The sequence below is a fragment of the Muntiacus reevesi genome, chromosome X, assembly GCF_963930625.1.
Source record: "Muntiacus reevesi chromosome X, mMunRee1.1, whole genome shotgun sequence".
In the NCBI taxonomy this organism is placed as follows: domain Eukaryota; kingdom Metazoa; phylum Chordata; class Mammalia; order Artiodactyla; family Cervidae; genus Muntiacus; species Muntiacus reevesi.
Window position 1 is genome coordinate 50,238,663 of NC_089271.1, and position 21,125 is coordinate 50,259,787.

Consider the following 21,125-nt stretch of genomic DNA (forward strand, 5'->3'; position numbering starts at 1 on the left):
CGCAGGAAAAAAAAAATAGAAAAGTTGGCGAGCAGAGGTCAAAGTGTCTGGAGGATGAGGGGAACATCACTGTGGGTCTTCATCCTAATCAGGCAAACAGAAATTTGCTCTGCCACCCCAATCTTATTTTCCCTTCTTTCCTACTTCCCAAGATATTTCCGCCAAGAGCTGGAACGTTTAGACGAGGGACTCCGGAAAGAAGACATGGCTGTGCACGTTCGTCGTGACCATGTCTTTGAAGACTCCTATCGTGAGCTGCACCGGAAATCCCCTGAAGAAATGAAGAATCGATTGTAAGAACCCAGAGCAGAGAGTAAAACAGGATGGGGTGGTTCTGACCCTTCCTACTGGGTAGTGAAGGCTTACTTGGGGCCCACATGTTCAGGGGAACTTAGAGAGGTGCTTGCCCTCCCTGGTAGGAATTCCTAAGAGGACTCTAGCTATCACTGAACTGTCGTCCATATTCTCTGCCCAGTCTCATGAGACTGATCTTCTGTTGGCTAGCTGGCCCTTGGGCTGAGCTGCCCAACAATTCCTATACAGATAGGAGAGTCTGTGGAATTTACAAAAGTACACTTGATGGCTTCACAAAGAGCTTTTCTCCATTGTTACACTAGGAACGGGAAGCCTGCTGAGCAAATGGTACCCTGGGTTGAGGGAGACCACACTTGCAAGAGTGACTCCCCACCAAATTGGTAATCACTCCCTGGTGATTCTGACGCCACCTAGAGGAGATTGGCAGTTTGCAGTATCATGTGTCATGGGAGCCAGTGAGATGATAGACCTATTGAAGTCGTTTGATGATGCTCTTGAACTCAGGAACTTGATTCCTCCCTCCCCTTGTGGCATGGACTCACTATCCATGTCGTCACACAGGAATTCAGAGAATCTTCCAAAACAGACTGAATCCTACTCTTCCACCACTAAATCGTAATAGACATCAAACTCAGCTCAGCTCTCTTTGATACCACTTGATGACTCCTTCCTGTTTAAAGGCCTTATTAGGCCTTTATATCTTTCCTATTAGTGTTTTCTGGGATATCAGTGAGCCTTTACTGACACTTCAGAACATCTCTTCCATCAGTGATGCCCTTTTCTGTCCCAGATTCCCATCTCTCTTCTGGGCTCTCCTGGCACTCTGCATTTACCACTGTCCTCTGACTCTGCACTCCCCAGCTACTGCTTCACTCAGTCACTCACTCAGGTCATGCTGTGCAGAAGATTGGATTTGTCCTGGGCTTTCTGCATATCCCTGTTTCTGCTCTCTTAAACAGGTATATAGTATTTGAAGGAGAAGAAGGGCAGGATGCTGGAGGGCTCCTGCGGGAGTGGTATATGATCATCTCTCGGGAGATGTTTAACCCTATGTATGCCTTGTTCCGTACCTCACCTGGTGATCGGGTCACATACACCATCAATCCATCTTCTCACTGCAACCCCAACCACCTCAGCTACTTCAAGTTTGTCGGACGCATCGTGGCCAAAGCTGTGTATGACAACCGCCTCCTGGAGTGCTACTTTACTCGGTCCTTCTACAAACACATTTTGGGCAAGTCTGTCAGGTAAGGATGTGGCACAACCCTGGGACTGTCCACAGTCCTGGAAATCTGGTCCTTGTGCCCCATCCCTAAGCTGCCTCTCTGCCACCCCAATCCAAGACCCTGTTTGTGTTTATCTAGATATACAGATATGGAGAGTGAAGACTACCACTTCTACCAGGGCCTGGTTTATCTGCTGGAAAATGATGTCTCCACACTAGGCTATGATCTCACCTTCAGCACTGAGGTAGGTCAGGAGATCCTGACTGTGGCACACCCCAACTAGTTTAGGAAACCCATTACGGGATTGCTCTTGAACTGACATTGGATAACCTCTTAATACATCAGTCTTAAAATTTCATGCCCCGTTCCCCGTCTGTCAGAGAGCAGTGAGTATTTGCATGAGACACCACAAACAGAAAAACCAGAATTTGTAAAACAATACTAGTTTCCCCTATATTTGGGGGGGAAAAAAAAACTCTAGTACACTATTCATCATTCCCAAAGGTACTTCATTGTAGAAAAATTGTGCAAATAGAGATAGATGAAAAACAAAAAAATCTCAAGGTTATGCTTCCCCAAAATTGCTTTACACAAAGATTTTTTTTGTATTACATTATGTTATCCATGACCTTTTCCCTTTTACTATTGACAATTTCCGTATGGTTTTAGGACTAAACCCTTGGCCTTTTCCATTTAGGGATTCATGAGCTCATGAGAAAAGTCACTGTGTCTTGTTTTTTGTTTTTTTTTTTTTTGTTTTTTTTTTATGACCTTGCTTCATTTCTTTGCCCAGGATACAGCAGAGAGTTTAGGGTATGTTTCTAGGTATCTATGTAAGTCCCATCCTAGACCAAGCCTGATTCATATTATTGGTATTTTGGGTATTCTAGGTCCAAGAGTTTGGAGTCTGTGAAGTTCGTGACCTCAAACCCAATGGGGCCAACATCTTGGTAACAGAGGAAAATAAGAAGGAATATGTACACCTGGTGTGCCAGATGAGAATGACAGGTAGGGGAAATGTCTCTCAGACCCCCTAACTGTTCAAAATGGAACCAAGGTCAGCCCTCACTCATTACACAGACATTGTTTCTTCTTTTCCCCTATGCCAGCCACAAATGCCTTGCATAAAAGGAATCCAAAAAACTGACCAAAAAATATTTCCCTTTGTCCACCCTCATACAGGGCCTAGAAGCAGTGATGGGTGAGGTAGGAAGATCAGTCAGCATCCTCCTGGATTAGGGATCTCTGACCTCTGACAGTTGTACAAGTTCAGATGCCACATGGCTTGTTGGTTCTTTCCCCAGGAGCCATTCGCAAACAGCTGGCGGCTTTCTTAGAAGGTTTCTATGAGATCATTCCAAAGCGCCTCATTTCCATCTTCACTGAGCAGGAGTTAGAGCTACTTATATCAGGACTGCCCACAATCGACATTGACGACTTGAAATCTAACACTGAATATCACAAGTACCAGTCCAACTCTATTCAGGTAAGCTGATGCTGGCATCCCTCCCTGTATCCTTAAGCAGCGTTAGTTTGTATGACAACCAAATAAACCGGTACTCTTAGGGGAGGGGGGTTTTGAGTGATAGCTTACCTGAACCTAACCTCACTTTCCTGGAGTTTTCAGTTTTCAGGTGATGTCATCATGTGAATGGAAGAACTGAAACCTGTCCCACAGAAGGGACTTGCCTAACATTCCATATCCCATCCCCCTTTCTTCCAGGAGCTCTCTACCTAATGCTGTCTTCTTGTGTTCATTCCCATAGATCCAGTGGTTCTGGAGAGCATTGCGTTCTTTCGATCAAGCTGACCGTGCCAAGTTCCTCCAGTTTGTCACAGGTACTTCCAAGGTGCCCCTGCAAGGTTTTGCTGCCCTTGAAGGCATGAATGGCATTCAGAAGTTTCAAATCCATCGAGATGACAGGTCCACAGACCGCCTGCCTTCAGCTCACACATGGTAAGAGAAAGGGTTTGTTCTTTTCAGCATTTGGATTGAGCTTGCATATTTGCCACTTCTGTACCCCTACCATGGTCAGGAGTAGTCAAGAAGCCAGATCAAGCCCCAGCTACCCTGAACCTACGGGTAGCTTACAGTTTGGTGGTTTTTGTGGAGATGATGGTGTTTGAGATGAGAAGCTGACCCAGATTCACAGTGGGGCTGGGGAAATATTGCAGGTGAAAACTGCCCTGTGAGAACAAGGTGTATTCCAGGGCTCAGCATGATCAGAGCAAGAAGTTGCAGGGAGCAGAATGCTAAAGAACTCAGCAGAGGTGACCAGTGACCCTGAATGCCTCCTTGGAGGCTCGGGCTCCAAGGGGTATGGTATTAGGGAGGTGGTATTTATACCATGGGTAGGCCATGGTATTTAAGGAGGAGTGATAGGGTCAGGTTATATTTTAGGTGCCTGGTAGCCAGTAGTGGGGCCAGATCTGAGAAGGGCAGACAAGGCTAGGACAAGATTGGGAGTGTACAGGCAGAAATCAGGTGGGCACCATGAGAACACAGGGATTTGGGTATCATCTTTTGTCACGAATTGTCTTCTTTCCCTAGTTTTAATCAGCTGGACCTGCCTGCCTATGAGAGCTTTGAGAAGCTCCGCCACATGCTACTATTGGCCATCCAGGAGTGCTCTGAAGGCTTTGGGCTGGCCTAAAAGGGTCACACCCACTACTGTAGGGTTTTTTTTTTAACCATTGTTGGACCTGGGAAAGGGGGAAATGAAAACAAAAAAGAACCAGAAAGAAATGTCAAAAACCAATAAATGAAATTCACCAACTCACCATGTGTGTGTCCCAGCTGCCCCAGCGCATACCCGTTCCCCCTTTTCTGCTCATCCTCTCTACCGGCTCCCTTTTCCTCACCTCCTCTCCCCATTCCATGCCGTCCATGATCCCCCACCCCCATGTGTTAAAAAGGCAGTAGCCTTTACAGGGACCCGTTTGTCCCAACTGTTTGAACAGTGTGCTCCTCAGATTCTGTGTTCAGAAGGATTTGCTGCATTGAGACTTGAAACCTTTGGATAGGGGAAAAAATTATATATATATATATTTTTTTGTTCTGTTTGCAATTCTTAATTTGTGCTTGGAATGTGTTGATGTGCACAGCTAATGATTCAATGCGAGACAAGATTGGCGTCTGTGTTGTGGAGGTTTCAAATAAAGAGCACTCTTCATAACTCACTTTTCACAATGGAGTTTTTTTCAAGTTTAAAAAAAATAAGCACCTCTTGAACACATGCTAGATGACTGGAGAAAAAATCCAAATGGAATCTCCAGAAAGCCATTTCTGTTACCACACTGGTGCATCCTCCTCCTTCACGGTCATCAGGAACTGAGGGGATCTTTTTCAGAATGCCATCTACACTTGGGAGTGGTGATGGTGTTAGAGATTGTAGCTAAGGACAAAGCACTGCCTTGCTCTAGGAGAACAAACCAGCAGGTTGTTAAGAGAATTCTCTCAACCCAACCGAAGGTTCTATATCCTGAGCCTTTGTAACAGTTTCAAGTCTGGAGCTCAGTTTAAAATTTTGATTTCATTTATTAATGTTTTAGTTTACGTCTAAGAAATTTTAATAAATAATTTGACTGGCTCTCCAGAACAGTCTTTGCATCCTTTTTGGTTCTGTTTTGCATTTTCTTGTCGGATCTGTTCACAGATCGACCAGTAGTCCCTTGTGGATTTTTTCACTCCATCCAGCACTTAAAGTTGATCTAAGAGCTTTGATGGCTCCAGCCTTCAAAGATAAAAGTAATAAAAGTTTAGTAAACACAGTGGTACTGGCTTTGTGTGGTTTTTCTCAGTCTCTAAAGCTCTACTTAAAAGTTTTTCCCTTGACCATGTCCTAGAGTGTGGATCTAGGAAAGCAGTGTGTTTGTTCTTAACCTGATCCCTTGGTCTTGATGCAAATAGCTACTAGTCTTTTTTTTTTCCTTCGTGCATTCACACTTGCCTGTTCCTGGCCCTCCTGACTGCTGAGAGGACAGATGAATCAACCCTCCACCCTCCTATTAAGCTTCTAGTCAAGAGGAGGAGACAGATCAGTTCTGTGTCCAGATGTTGGAAGGGGGATCTCTGGGTACACAGAGCAGAAGTGTCTGGTCTAGCCTGGGAGATCAGGAAAGGCTTTCTGTTGTCAGTGGCACTTGGGTTGAATCAGAAGGCTGTGTGAGAGTGAAGATTAAGGAGGAGAGGGTAATCAGGGTCAACACAGCAGGAGTTCAGTTGCTAGGACAAGGCTTGAGTGAAGAATAGTGGCCTGAGATGAGGCTGGGAGTCCAGCAGGGCTTTAAAATGAGTGGATGAGCAGAAATACAGTAGAATTGATCAGTATACTTAGGAACCAGTTATAAAAAAAATCAAAAGTAAAAAAGTAAAACTCTGACCATTTAAATTTGAAAGGAATGCAAGGGTTGGGAGTTGGGTGTGGAAGTTGGGAGTACAGATGGAATAATCCTGAAGGAAATAAATGAATCTAACTCAATGACATACCACAGAACCTAGTGTGACTGAGTATGATTTGTCGTTTGGATATGCTTATAGTGTGATATTCATCATCTCAATGTCAAAAGAGAAATAAACTTTTGACAGTAAATGGTAACTTTTTTCCCCATTTATTTTTATTAGTTGGAGGCTAATTACTTTACAGTATTGTAGTGGTTTTTGTCACACATTGACATGAATCAGTCATGGATTTACATGATGGTAACTTTTAAAGGTAAAGATACTGACTTGATAAGGTAGCCTCAGACTAACAGCCAGCATTACACTGCAAGCATAAAGTGGTCAGTTATCACCAACACGGTTCTGCAAGCTCTAACCATTCCATAAGGCAGGAAACAAGGTACAGCTGTTGAAGAGAAACTATTTTGCTAAACCAAGAGAATCAAAGTTATTAGAGCTTAAGTGAGTCCAGCAAGAGGCCTGGTTATAATGAACAAAACAGTTCGTGTAAGCATTTGTGTCTGACTCTTGTGAGTCTATGGGCTGTAGCTTGCCAGGCTCCTCTGTCCAGGGATCTTCCCAACCCAGGGATCCAATATGGGTCTCTGGCATTGCAGGCGGTCTCCTGCATTGCAGGCTGATTATTGACTGAGCCACTAGGGAAGTCCTTGTTGTCCAGCAAGTATAAATAATAGGGTAAATTTTATGCAATAGTAAAAATGTATCCACATATATCAATGCACACAATCTCAAAGATAAGCAAAAAAGTATGAGACCTGCCTGTTTAAAAACAATACTACATGCATGTGTACAAAGAACATGAAAAGCCATATCCACATGTATGGAAGCCCATGCATAAGTATAACAATACTGCACAATGTTCAGGATAAGCTGTGGGGGACAAAAGGCAACACCCAGAGGCCTTAAACTAAGTGTTTTCAGACAAGATCGGGCGCGTTCAGGGTGGTATGACCGTAGACCAGCTAAGTGTTTTCATTTCTTAGCTTGGTGGTGCTAGGTACATAGGTACTCCTTCAGTCAGTTCAGTTCAGTTGCTCAGTCGTGTCCAACTGTGACCCCATAGACTGCAACACGCCAGGCTTCTCTGTCCATCAGCAACTCTGATGGCCACCAACTTCTCTGTCCACCAACTCCTAGAGCTTACTCAAACTCATGTTTATTGAGTCGATGATGCCATCCAACCATCTCATCCTCTGTCGTACCCCTCTCCCACCTTCAGTCTTTCCCACCATCAGTCTTTTCAAATGAGTCAATTCTTCACATCAGGTGGCCAAAGTATTGGACTTCCAGCTTCAGCATCAGTCCTTCCAATAAATATTCAGAACTGATCTCCTTTAGGATGGACTGGTTGGATCTCCTTGCAGTCCAAGGGACTCTCAAAAGTGTCTTCACCACCACAGTTCAAAAGCATCAATTCTTCAGCACTCAGCGTTCTTTATAGTCCAACTCACATCCATACATGACTACTGGAAAAACATAGCTTTGACTAGATAGACCTTTGTCAGCAAAGTAATGTCTGTTTTTTAATATGTGGTCTAGGTTGGTCATAGCTTTTCTTGCAGGGAGCAAGAGTCTTTTAATTTCATGGCTGCAGTCACCATCTGCAGTGATTTTGGAGCCCAAGAAAATAAAGTCTGCCACTGTTTCCCCATCTATTTTCTATGAAGTGATGGGACAAGATGACATGATCGTAGTTTTTTGAATATTTTTAAACCAGCTTTTTCACTCTCCTCTTTCACTTTCATCAAGAGGCTCTTTAGTTCTTTGCTTTCTGCCATAAGGGTGGTGTCATCTGCGTATCTGAGGTTATTGATACTTCTCCCAGCAATCTTGATTCCAGCTTGTGCTTCATCCAGTCCAGCATTTCCCATGATGTACTCTGCATATAAGTTAAATAAGCAGGGTGACAATATACAGCCTTGACTTCCTTCCCAATTTGGAACCAGTCTGTATTCCATGTCCGGTTCTAACTGCTGCTTCCTGACCTGCATATAGGTTTCTCAGGATGCAGGTGAGGTGGTCTGGTATTCCCAACTCTTGAAGAATTTTCCAGTTTGTTGTGATCTACACACTCAAAGGTTTTGGTGTAATCAATAAAGCAGAAGTAGATGTTTTTCTGGAATTCTCTTGCTTTTTTGATGATGAATGTTGGCAATTTGATCTCTGGTTCCTAAGAGATCAATATAAGGTATTCCTTATAATGTTATAATATTTATAACTTCTACACCTGAGATATTTCATAATAAGTTTTTTTAGATGGACAATTTATTAAATTTCACAATGCATTTGAAGCAGGTATCAGGGGACTCAATAACAGGCCTAAGTCTATGTGAAGGTTAATAGCTACTTTCATGGTATGATTAAACATGTCTCTTGCCCCCTAATAGTTCCCTTCACTGATGTGTGTGTTATAATTACTACTGGTTATCACCTTATTAAAATAGTCCTCTTGGGCTTCCCTGGTGGTTCAGTGGTGAAGAATCTGTCTGCCAATGCAGGAGACACAGGTTCCGTCCCTGTCTGGGAGGATCCCACATGCCAAGGAGCAACTCAGCCCATGTGCCTCAACTATTGAGTCTGTGCTCTAGAGCCCAGGAGCCTCAACCACTGAGCCCACACACCCTAGAGCCCATGCTCCACAATAAGAGAAAACACTGCAACAAGAAGCCCAGGCACCACAACTAGAGAGTAGCCCCCACTCACCACAGCTAGAGAAAAAAATAGTCCTCTTACAGATAGACCTTACAGATATCATTCAATGTTGGGCAAGTTTTCAAGTAAAGAGTACTATTAATAATTAGGCTGTGGGATTTCCCTAGAGACTCAGTGGTTAAAATTTCATGCTTCCATTTCAGGGAGCGTGGGTTTGATTCCTGGTTGGGGAACTAAGATCCCATATGCCACACAGCACAGACACACACAAAAAAGAAAATTATGCTGGGCCACAGTGCAAGCAAAGCCAGATAAATTGGGATGTATGGCTCTTATGAGACATTTGGCTGAGGAAACAATTACCCAACATAAACATTTTTATTGGCGTTTACCATGTGCTGACAACACTGTGAAGTCTCTACTTTAAAACTAGGGAAAGGAGCAGGTATTGGGAAAGTATAGAGGGCATTGGGTACACAAAGAGACTCTATAGGCAGGGGTAACAGGAATAAACATTTTCTCAAATACAAGCAATGACCAGTTAGAAAACAACAGGAAATAGATTCCCTTCATAATAGTAAAAAGAATACCTAGGAATAACCTCAAGCAGTGTTTGGGACTCGTGAAAAAGAAAGCTGCAAAACTTGTGAGAGGCATAAAAAGAGGCAACTAAATGAGCAGGCTTACTGTGTTTATTTGCATTAAAAGATAAGAATAGCTGGCCTTAAGACTTTGCTGACATGCTAAGCAAGGTGGGAGTTGAAATGAGCAGATTTGACAGATAATGGCTTCAAGCCATGAATATTGTGTGCTGTGGTCTACTATAAAGACAAAATGAAGCACCAAGAACCAGTTGGGGAAGAAATAGTGTTGTCAGTGTTAAATTTGGGAAACTTGCCTAAGTATTGGAAAGGGGAGAAATAGAAAGTTTGCTCTGCGTGTCACACTAAATAAATTCCAAATGGAAAATTCAAGCATGAAAAACATGAACTTATTTTTGGGGGGAAAATAACAACTAATCTGGAATATAGAAAATCTAACACAAAAAAACTAAAAAAGACATTATTAATGGAAAAGAGTGACATATTTGACTACTAAAATGTTGGCAACACCATAAACAATTAAAAAGCAATGGCAATCTAGGAAAAAATACATCTCTAACCATCTATGACTATATATATATATATATACATATATATATATATATATAATTTACAAATCACTAAGAGACAAGCTACCAAACAGAAAAACATCCAAGGATATGAAAAGGCAGTTCACAAAAGAAGAAATACAAATGAGCACTCAACATATATTATTTTTGTTTCTATGATAATTATTATCTCTGCAACAAAGACACCAATAAAAGCACAATAAAAACCACTTCTCAAATTGAAATACATACAAGTGTGACTCTTGCCTTCTGAGAAGGCCCACACTGTCTGTGGAATGCGTTTCTCTCTAAATAATTCTAAATATTCTACCTATTTGTCTCTTGCTGAGACACAAAGAATCTGAGTCTAAGATCGGACACCAGAATTTAGGCTTCCAGTTCAAGATGGCGGAGTAGGACATGTGCTCATCTCCTCCTGTGAGAGCACCAAAATTGCAACTAGCTGTTCAATAACCATCGACACAAGGAAACTAGAACCCACCAAAAATAAGATACCCCATGTCCAAAGACAAGAAGCCACAACAAGATAGTAGGAGAGATGCAATCACAATAAAATCAAATCCCATACCTGCCAGGTGAGCAACCCACAAATGAGAACAATAATACCAAAGAAGTTCTCCAACTGTTGTGAAGGTTCTGAGCCTCATGTCAGGCTTCCTAGCCTAGAGATCCAACAAAGGGACTGGGAATCCCCAGGGAATCTGACCTTGAAGCCCAGCAGGATTTGGTTATAGGACTTACACAGACTCTGCTCTTGGAGGGCACAAAGTCTTGCACCCACCAAGACCCAGGGGGAAGGAGCCATGATCCCACAGGAGACTGAACCAGACCTATCTGCTAGTGTTGGAAGGTCTCCTGTGGAGGTGTAGTTTGGCGGGGGCTCACCATAGGGACGGGGGCACTGGAAGCAGCAGTCCTGGAAGATATCCCTTGGCATAAGTTCTTTCAGAGGTTACCATTAACCCTACCATAGCGCCCAGCACAACCCCAGAGCTGGGTCACCTCAAGCCAAACAACTAACAGGGAGGGAGCACAACCCCACCAAACAGCAAATAACTGGGATTAAAGCTTTACTGAGCAAGGCCCTGCCTACTAGAGCAAGACCCAGTTCTTCCCACCCAGCCCCTCCCATCAGGAGGCTTACTCAAGCCTCTTAGGCTCCTCCACCAGAGGGCAGACAGAAGAAGCAAGAAGAACCACAGTCCCACAGCAGCTAGAACAAAAACCACAATACAGAAAGTTAATCAGGATGAAAAAGCAAAGAGTTATGTCGCAGATGAAAGGACAAGATAAAACCCCAGAAAAACAACTAAATGAAGTGGAGATAGACAACCTCCCAGAAAAAGAATTCAGAACAATGATAGTGAAGATGATCCAGGACCTCCGAAACAGAATGGAGAAGATGCAAGAAATGTTTACCAAAGACCTAGAAGAACTAAAGAAAAAACAGAGATGAACTATACACTAGAAGGAATCAATAGTAGAATAACTGAGGCAGAAGAACAGACACATGACCTGGAGGAGAGAATGGTGGAAATCACTGCCACAGAACAGAAAATAGAAAAAAAAAAAATGAAAACAGCCTGAGACCTCTGGGACAACACTAAATGCACCAGTATTTGCATCACAGGGGTCCCAGAAGCAGAAGACAAAGAGAAAGGACCTGAGAAAAATATTTGAAGAGATAATAGCTGAAAACTTCCCTAACATGGGAAAGGACATAGTCAACCAAGTCCAGGGAGCACAGAGTCCCAGTCAGGATAAATCCAAGAAGGATAAAATATTAAAAGCAACAAGGGGAAAATGACAAATAAGATAAAAGGTAATTTCCAAAAGGTTATCAGCTGACTTTTCAATAGAAACTCTACAAACCAGAAGGTAATGGCATGACATATATAAAGTGATAAAAGGGAAGAACCTACAACCAAGAACACTACCCAGCAAGTTCAGTTCAGTCACTCAGTCATGTATGACTCTTTGCGACCCCATGAACCGCAGCACACCAGGCCCCCCTGTCCATCACCAACTCCCAGAGTCCACCCAAACCCATGTCCATTGAGTTAGTGATGCCATCCAACCATCTCATCCTCTGTCATCCCCTTCTCCTCCTGCCCTCAACCTTTCCCAGCATCAGGGTCTTTTCCAATGAGTCAGCTCTTTGCATCAGGTGGCCAAGTGTTGGAGTTTCAGCTTCAATATCAGTCCTACCAATGAACACCCAGGACTGATCTCCTTTAGGATGGACTGGTTGGATCTCCTTGCAGTCCAAGGGACTCTCAAGAGTCTTCTCCAACACCACAGTTCAAAAGCAAGACTCTCCTTCAGATATGATGGAGAAATCAAAAGCTTTCCAGACATGCAAAAGTTAACATAATTCAGTACCACCAAACCAGCTTTACAACAAATGCTAAAGGAACTTCTCTAGGCAGGAAACACAAGAGAAGGAAAAGACCTACACAGAATAAACCCAAGACAATTAAGAAAATGGTTATAGGATAATACATATCAATATTACCTTAAATATAAATGGATTAAATGCACCAACCAAAAGACATAGATTGGCTGGGTGGATGAAAACATGTGCATGTATGCACTTCCACTTACCACATCACTGTACTTAACTCCCCAAATTGTATGTGATTATTTTATATTGTTAGGTTAGTCATGTTTTCATTGTGGCTTGCAACTGTAATTATCTTTTATTTTTTGTCTGGCTATTGATTGTGAAAACTAAAAAACAACATCTTTTACTATGATGATTACATAATTATTATTCACAATACCATTGTATCATGATTGGGCAACAGGAAATAATAGGATTCTATATCACCAAAACTACCATTTAATTTTTTTTAAAAACCTGTAATCACTTTTTAAAATCCAGATGTATATCAGAATTATCTCGAAATTTTTTAAACAATATGAATGCCCAGGTATGCTTCTTTCTTCAAAGCTCCAGATGTGTTTCTCATGACCAGCCATGTTTAAAAACAACTGGACTATATGATGATCTTTTACTTGTATCTGGTTTGTTTCACTTTTTATATTTCATATTCATTGTTCCCATTTAATTTAGTTTATGTTTTCCAATTTCTCCATTTCTTTTTTTAAATGTTTTTTCTCAAGCCTTTATCAAGTGTAGTAGAAAACACACACACACACATATATATATATGTATTTTAGAAAATTTATGAATTTGGGACTCCTAGCTAAAAAATTTATGATATTTTTATTTCATTTGTTCAAATTAGTATGAATCAGTTCAGGTCAGTCCAGTCACTCAGTCGTATCTGACTCTTTGTGACCACACCAGGCTTCACTGTTCATTACCAACTCCTGGAGCTTACTCAAACTCATGTCCATTGAGTCGGTGATGCCATCCAACCATCTCATCCTCTGTTGTCCCCTTCTCCTCCTGCCTTCAATGTTTCCCAGCATCAGGGTCTTTTCAAATGAGTCAGTTCTTCACATCAGATGGCCAAAGTATTAGAGTTTCAGCTTCAGCATCAGTCCTTCCAATGAATATTCAGAACTGATTTCCTTTAGGATGAATTGGTTGGATCTCCTTGCTGTCCAAGGGATTCTCAAGTGTCTTCTCCAACACCACAGTTCAAAAGTATCAATTCTTTGGCACTCAGCTTTCTTTATAGTCCAACTCTCACATCCATACCTGACTACTGAAAAAACCATAGCTTTGACTAGATGGACCTTTGTTGCCAAAGTAATGTCTCTGCTTTTTAATATGCTGTCTAAGTTGGTCATTAACTTTTCTTCCAAGGAGCAAGCTTCTTTTCATTTCATGGCTGCAGTCACCATCTGCAGTGATTTTGGAGCCCGAAAAAATGAAGTCTCTCACTGTTTCCAATGTTTCCCCATCTATTTGCCATGAAGTGATGGGACCAGATGCCATGATCTTAGCTTTCTGAATGTTGAGTTTTAAGCCATCTTTTTCACTCTCCTCTTTCACTTTCATCAAGAGGCTTTTAAGTTCTTCTTCACTTTCTGCCATAGGGGTGGTGTCATCTGCATATCTGAGGTTATTGAAATTTCTCCTGGCAATCTTGATTCCAGCTTGTGCTTCATCCAGTCCAGCATTTCTCATGATGTACTCTGCATATAAGTTAAATAAGCAGGGTGACAATATACAGCCTTGACATACTCCTTTCCCGATTAGGAACAGAATGCTAGATTTCTAATTTGTTAAAGAAACAACAGATATCCAACAAGCAACAAGTTTACTGTATAGCATGGAGAACTATAGTCAGTATATTGTAATAACTTATAATGGAAAATAATCTGAAAAATTATATGTGTATATGTATAACTGAAATATATACATGTGCATGTGTTTGTGTATGTATTAACATGAGTGAGAGAGAATGTGAAGAAACAGGTGCTGTTATATACTGCTGAGAAACTGGCGCCACCTTTCTGATGTGTGATATTATAATATCTACCGAGAAAGAGAAAAAACAGCCCCTGACTTCTGAGAGCTGGCCTGGTGTTCACAGTCAGGACTTGGTGTTCTGTTGAACATGAACACGGAACATCAATATCAGACGAGGCCACTCTGTGACTACAATAGATTAAGACAAAATTGAGACCACTCCTTGCAAGGAGCCGGCCTGAACGTACAGGCCCCTTACAGCTCTAAGAGAGAACAAAGGGTGGTCTCTCTTTGTCCTGCCACCCCTTCTTGTTAAAGTATATACTGGCATTTATCTCCTTCAGGGAAAAAACACCCCGGTGACCTTTTGCCTGTTTTTCTGGTGCTGATAAACTCATCATGCTCGAAACCTGTTTTCCATCTAGATGATGTTCTATTGATGAAGCCTGTTTTCTATCTAATGTTCTATGGATCTTAATCATGTTGGGCGCTAGGGTAATTAATGCTTTACTGATCTTGAGTGTGGGAATTTAAAACATCTGTAGCTCTGCACGTATGCAAACCCTCGATCTATTCTTAGTAACTCCTGTTAGCGTATATATAGGCGTGGTATTCTTCAATAAAGTTGGCGGAGTCAGACGCAAGCAGACTCCGTCCCTCTCAACCCCATCTTTCTGAGTCTTATTTTTCCTAGGTACTCTGGTAATTGCGTTCTCCACCAGTTCGTTTGCCGGCAGGCTCCGGCACTCCTTAATCATATCTGAACACAGACAAAATATAAACCACAAAAGGTAACCAAACATCCCCTATCCTGATTAATATGAGTGGCTGCTTTTTTTTTTAACCGATTACATTTTCAATCTCTTTCTAGTCTGCCCTCTCTATAGAGATGTATTAGCATACCCAATTATACACTTACCCCCACTTCTGGATAATATTGAATCTAGAGTAAAACATCACTTCCTTAAACTGTTCCCAAACCACCTAACACAAGCCCAAATTCTATGATACATCTTTTCTTTTACTGAGAGAACTCATAGGCTCCCATGCTGGGCATTCTCCTCACTACCAACTTGCTTGACTCAGGACAAGTCTGTGCCCATGGCCTTTGGCTACAGAGGTGCTGACACTATGAAGAATCTTGAAACAGTATGTATCCTATACTTCAATTTTTTTAATATTCACAAGATGGAAACTGGCAGCCCAAACTTTTTGAATTGCAGACACAATATGGTGCATGTCTGCAAGGATGCATGTGTGTATGTGCTAATGTGAATGACTTGGGGTGGACATAGCTTCTTCAGGTCCCATGAGAACCACTACTCCTTATACCCTCCTGCTTTGTTCACTCATTCAAAAAAACATTTATTGAATACCTACTGTGTGCGAGTTTGGGGATGCAGCAGTGAATATTTCAGACATAAAGCCCTGCCATCAAGAAGCTGATATTCTAATGAAGAAGGAAGACAATAAACAAATATGCCAGAGAGTAAGTAACATATTTTTTCCTCTAAAGAAAAATAAATAAGTAGAGTGACAATATACAGCCTTGATGTACTCCTTTCCCAATATGGAACCAGTCCATTGTTCCATGTCTGGATCTAACTGTTGCTTCTTGACCTGCATATAGATTTCTCAGGAGGCAGGTAAGGTGGTCTGGTATTCCCATCTCTTTAAGAATTTTTCAGCTTGGGAAGTCTCACCCACTGAGCAGACATACTGCCTGGGACCCTTTCCCAACTGGGACTCCAGATGTACTGTGACTCAGGAATTCCCAGCACTGTTTAAGTCTGGATGTTGGTCAAAAACCAACTTGGTGATGTAGTCTCTGCTCTATTTCTCTTTTCTTTTAATGTTAGTATATTGAAAGTAGCTAGATAATTCTCTAATATATATTTGTATTATTTATTTGTAAAAAAAATTTTTTTTCAGTTTGTTGTGAGCCACACAGTCAAAGGCTTTCAAGTAGTCAATGAAGCAGAAATAGATGTTTTTCTGGAATTCTCTTGCTTTTTCTGTGATCCAACAGCTGTTGGCAATTTGATCTCTGGTTCCTCTGCCTTTTCCAGCTTGTACATCTGGAAGTTCTCAGTTCATGTACTGTTGAAGCCTAGCTTGAAGGATTTTGAGCATTGCTAGTATGTGAAATGAGCACAATTGTGTGGTAGTTTCACCATTCTTTGGCAATGCCCTTCTTTGGGATTGGAATGAAAACTGACCTTTTCCAGTCCTGTGGCCACTGCTGAGCTTTCCAAATTTGCTGACATATGCATACAGCACTTAAACAGCATCATCTTTTAGGATTTTAAATAGCTCAGTTGGAATTCCATCACTTCTATTAGTTTTGTTCATAGTAATGCTTCCTAAGGTCCATTTGACTTCACACTCCAGGATGTCTGGCTCTAAGTGACTTACCACACCACTGTGGTTATCCAGGTCATTAAGACCATTTTTGTACAGTTCTTCTGTGTATTCTTGCTACCTCTTAACTATCTTCTTCTTCTGCTAGGTACTTACTGTTTCTGTCCTGTATTGTGCCCATCTTTGCATGAAATGTTCCCTTGGTATCTCTAATTTTCTTGAAGAGATCTCTAGTCTTTCCCATTCTGTTGTTTTCCTCTATTTCTTTGCATTGTTAAGAAGGTTTTCTTATCTCTCCTTGTTATTCTTTGAAACTCTGCATTCAGATGGGTATATCTTTCCTTTTCTCCTTTGCCTTTTGCTTCTCTTCTTTTCTCAGCTTTTTGTAAAGTCTCCTTAGACAGCCACTTTGCCTTCTTGCACTTCTTTTTCTTGGGGATAGTTTTGGTCACCACCTCCTGAACAATGTTACGAACCTCCGTCCATAGATCTCCAGGCACTCTGTCTATCATATCTAATCCCTTGAATCTATTTGTCATTTCCACTGTATAATCGTAAGGGATTTGATTTAGGTCATACCTGAATGGCCAAGTAATTTTCCCTACTTTCTTCAATTTAAGCCTGAATTTTGCTCCTTAAGTAATAAGGAGCTCATGATCTGAGCCAGTCAGCTCCAGGTCTCATTTTTGCTGACTGAATAGATCTTCTCCATCTTTGGCTGCAAAGAATATAATCAGCCTGATTTTGGCATTGACCATCTGGTGATGTCCATGTGTAGAGTCTTCTCTTGTATTATTGGAAGAGGATGTTTGCTATGACCAGTGCAGTATCTTTGCAAAACTCTGTTAGCATTTGCCCTGCTTCATTTTGTACTCCAAGGCCAAACTTGCCTGTTACTCCAGGTATCTCTTTTTTTTTTTCCATTTATTTTTATTAGTTGGAGGCTAATTACTTTACAATATTGTAGTGGTTTTTGTCATACATTGATGTGAATCAGTCATGGATTTACATGTATTCCCCATCCCAATCCCCCCTCCCACCTCCCTCTCTACCCGATCCCTCTGGGTCTTCCCAGTGCACCAGGCCCGAGCACTTGTCTCATGCATCCCACCTGGGCTGGTGATCTGTTTCACCATAGATAATATACATGTTTCGATGCTGTTATCTTGAAACATCCCACCCTCGCCTTCTCCCACAGAGTCCAAAAGTCTGTTCTGTACATCTGTGTCTCTTTTTCTGTTTTGCATATAGGGTTATCATTACCATCTTTCTAAATTCCATATATATGTGTTAGTATGCTATAGATTCAATGCAATCCAGGTATCTCTTGACTTACTACTTTTGCATTCCAATCCCCTATGATGAAAAGGACTTCTTTTTTGGTGTTGGTTCTAGAAGGTCTTGTAGGTCTTCACAGAACCATTTGACTTCAGCTTCTTCAGCATTAGTGGTTGGGGCATAGTCTTGGATTACAGTGATATTGAATGGTTTGCCTTGGAAACAAACTGAGATCATTTTGTCATTTTTGAGACCCTGCTTATTTAACTTATATGCAGAGAACATCATACAAAATGCCAGGCTGGATGAATCACAAACTGGAATCAAGATTGCCAGGAGAAATATCAATAACAGATATGAAGATGATACCATTCTAATGGCAGAAAGCAAAGAGGTACTAAAGAGCCTCGTGATGAAGGTCAAAGAAGAGAGTGAAAAAGCTGGCTTAAAACTCAACGTTCAAAAAACTAAGATCATGGCATTCAGTCCCTTCACTTCATGGCAAACAGATGGAGAAAAAGTGGAAACAGTGACAGATTTTATTTTCTTGGGCTCCAAAATCACTGTGGATGGTGACTGCAGCCATGAAATTAAAAGACACTTGCTCCTTGGAAGAAAAGTTATGACTAACCTAGACAGCATATTAAAAAGCAGAGACATCACTTTGCTGACAAATGTCTGTATAGTCAAAGCCATGGTTTTCCCAGTAGTCATGTATGGACATGAGAGTTGGACCATAAAGAAGGCTGAGCACCAAAGAAGAGATGGTTTCGAATTATGATATTGGGGAAGACTCTTGAGAGTCCCTTGGGCAGCAAGGAGATCAAATCAGTCCATCCTAAAGGAAATCAACCCCTGAATATTCATTGGAAGGACTGATGCTAAAGCTGAAGCTCCAATACTTTGGCCACCTGATGCGAAGAGCTGACTCATTGGAAAAGACCCTGATCCTGGGTAAGATTGAGGGCAGGAGGAGAAGGCGGGGGCAGAGGAGATGGTTGGATGGTATCATTCACTCAATGGACATGAGTTTGACCAAATTCCAGACGATAGTGAAGGACAGGGAAGCCTGGCATGCTGCAATCCATGGGGTTGCAAAGAGTCAGACAGGACTTAGTGACTGAACAACAAAGAAAAATAAACCAAAACAAAAGAGTAGAGTTGAAAAGTCACATAATTTAGCCAGGGTGGTCAGAGGAAGGCATCTCTGAAGTGGTGATATTTGACCTTGAAAGATCTGCTTGGAAGAAGCAAAGGTATAAGCCATTAGGGGAACTCAAGGAAGAGTATTCCCAATAGTACAGAAGTTCCTCAGAAAAACTAAAAATAGAACTACCATATGATTCAGCAACTCTACTTCTGAGTATTCATCCAAAGAAAACGGAAACACTAATTCAAAAAGATACATTCCCCGGTGGTCCAGTGCTTAAGAATCATCCTTGCAATGCAAAGGACACTGGTTCAATCCCTGGTCCAGGAAGATCCCACATGCCACACAGCAACTAAGTCCTTGTGCCACAACTAGTGAAGCGTGCGTGCCTAGAGCCTGTGCTCCTCAACAAGAAAAGCCACCACAATAAGAAGCCATGCACCACAATGAAGAGTTATCCCCCACTCACCACAACCAGAGAAAGTCCATGCACAGCAACAATGACCCACCAAAGTCAAATAAATAATCTTTTTTTTAAAAAAAAGATACATATGTCACAATGTTCATAGAAGCACTATTTACAATAGCTAGGACATGGAAACAACCTAAGTATCCATCAACAGATGAATGGATAAAGACGATATGGTACATATATACAATGGAATGTTACTCAATCATAAAAAAGAACAAAATAGTGCCATTTTCAGCAACATGCATGGACCTAGAGGGTATTATGCTAAGTGAAATAAATGAGAGAGAAAGGCAAACATCATGTGATTTCACTTATACGTAGAATCTCAAAAACAGACAAGCAAACAAAAAACAGAAACAGAGACTTCACTGGCAGTCCAGGGGTTAAGACACCACACTTCCACTTCAGAGGGCACAGGTTCCCCTGGTGGGGCAACTAAGATTCCACATGCCATGTGATACAGCCAAAAAACAACAACCAAAAAAAAAAAAAAAAAACAGATACGGAGAGCAAACTGGTGGTTGCCAGAGGGAAGTAGGATGGGGGGCTTAGGCAAAATAGCTGAAGGTGATTAAGAGGTACAAATTTCAAGTTATAAAATAAGTCACAAGGAACTAATGTACAACATGGGAAATATACTCAATAATACTGTACAGTGACGGACAGTAACTAGACTTAATGTGGTGGTCATTTTGTAATGTATAAAAATATTGCATCATGTTTTATGCCTGAAACTAATATTGTATGTCAATATAATTTAATAAAAAAGGAAAAGGAAGTATTCCAGGCTGAGGGAATGCCAGTGTGACTCTAGGGAGATGAGTGATGGCAAGCATGGTAGGAATTGAGATCAGGAAGGCAGACAGGGGCCAGATCTGGATCTTTTACTCTGAGTAAAGTTGGAACTACCAAAGGGTACTGTGCAGAGATGTGATGTGAGACTTCTTCAGTGGCTCCTTGGAGAGTGGGTGGGAAGGGCCAGCGTGAAGGCCAGGAAAGCCCCAAAAGGCTGCTGCTGCCTTCTTCCAGGTAGGACACTGGAAAGAGTCTTTAATAGGCTTATGTATGCATGGGGGCAAGATATAAGGCGTTGTTAAGGGAGGGGATAGGGGACTGGGGGCCTGAGGGGGAGCCAGAGTGTCACATTGATGCTTGAAGTTTTTATCTGTACTGTAACTTTTTTTTTTTTTTTTTTTTTTTTGGCTGTGCAGCTTGCAGCTTGTGGGATCTTAGTTCTTGACCGGGGATTGAACCTGGGTCCTTGCAGTGAAAACTCGGGGTCCTAACCAATGGACCGCCAGGAAATTCCCTATCTGTATCTTTATTAATGTGGTGGTGGTGGTGGTACCGTGTGGCAGTGGCAGCATTTTCACTGTTTTCTATTGTGAGCATGTATTTTTACAATCAAAAATAAACAGCCTAGGGAATTCCCTGCTGGTTCAGTGGTTACGACTTGGTGCTCTCACTGCCAGGGGCTGGGGTTCAGTCCTTGGTCAGGGAATTAAGATCCCTCAGTGAACCAACAAGGACCTACTGCAGAGCACAGGGAACTCTGTTCAATATTCTGTAATAACCTAAATGGGAAAAGAATTTGAAAAAGAACATATACAGATATAAGAGTAACTGATTCACTTTGCTGTACACCTGAAAC

At 41.6% G+C, this 21,125-nt stretch overlaps 1 protein-coding gene across 8 annotated transcripts in view; it reads left to right on the top strand.

Annotated features, from left to right (window-relative positions):
- The window catches only part of HUWE1 (HECT, UBA and WWE domain containing E3 ubiquitin protein ligase 1), a 152,356-nt gene extending 147,635 nt beyond the window's left edge, over window positions 1-4,721 (top strand). For all 8 annotated transcript variants that reach the window (XM_065916120.1, XM_065916121.1, XM_065916119.1 and 5 more), the window contains 7 exons: window positions 153-293; window positions 1,275-1,562; window positions 1,680-1,785; window positions 2,432-2,549; window positions 2,846-3,027; window positions 3,308-3,498; window positions 4,093-4,721. In XM_065916120.1, the coding sequence (XP_065772192.1) occupies window positions 153-293; window positions 1,275-1,562; window positions 1,680-1,785; window positions 2,432-2,549; window positions 2,846-3,027; window positions 3,308-3,498; window positions 4,093-4,195 (1,129 nt within the window). In that variant the 3' untranslated portion in view covers window positions 4,196-4,721. The remainder of the gene's footprint in view (window positions 1-152; window positions 294-1,274; window positions 1,563-1,679; window positions 1,786-2,431; window positions 2,550-2,845; window positions 3,028-3,307; window positions 3,499-4,092) is intronic.
- Window positions 4,722-21,125: the final 16,404 nt, after the last annotated feature.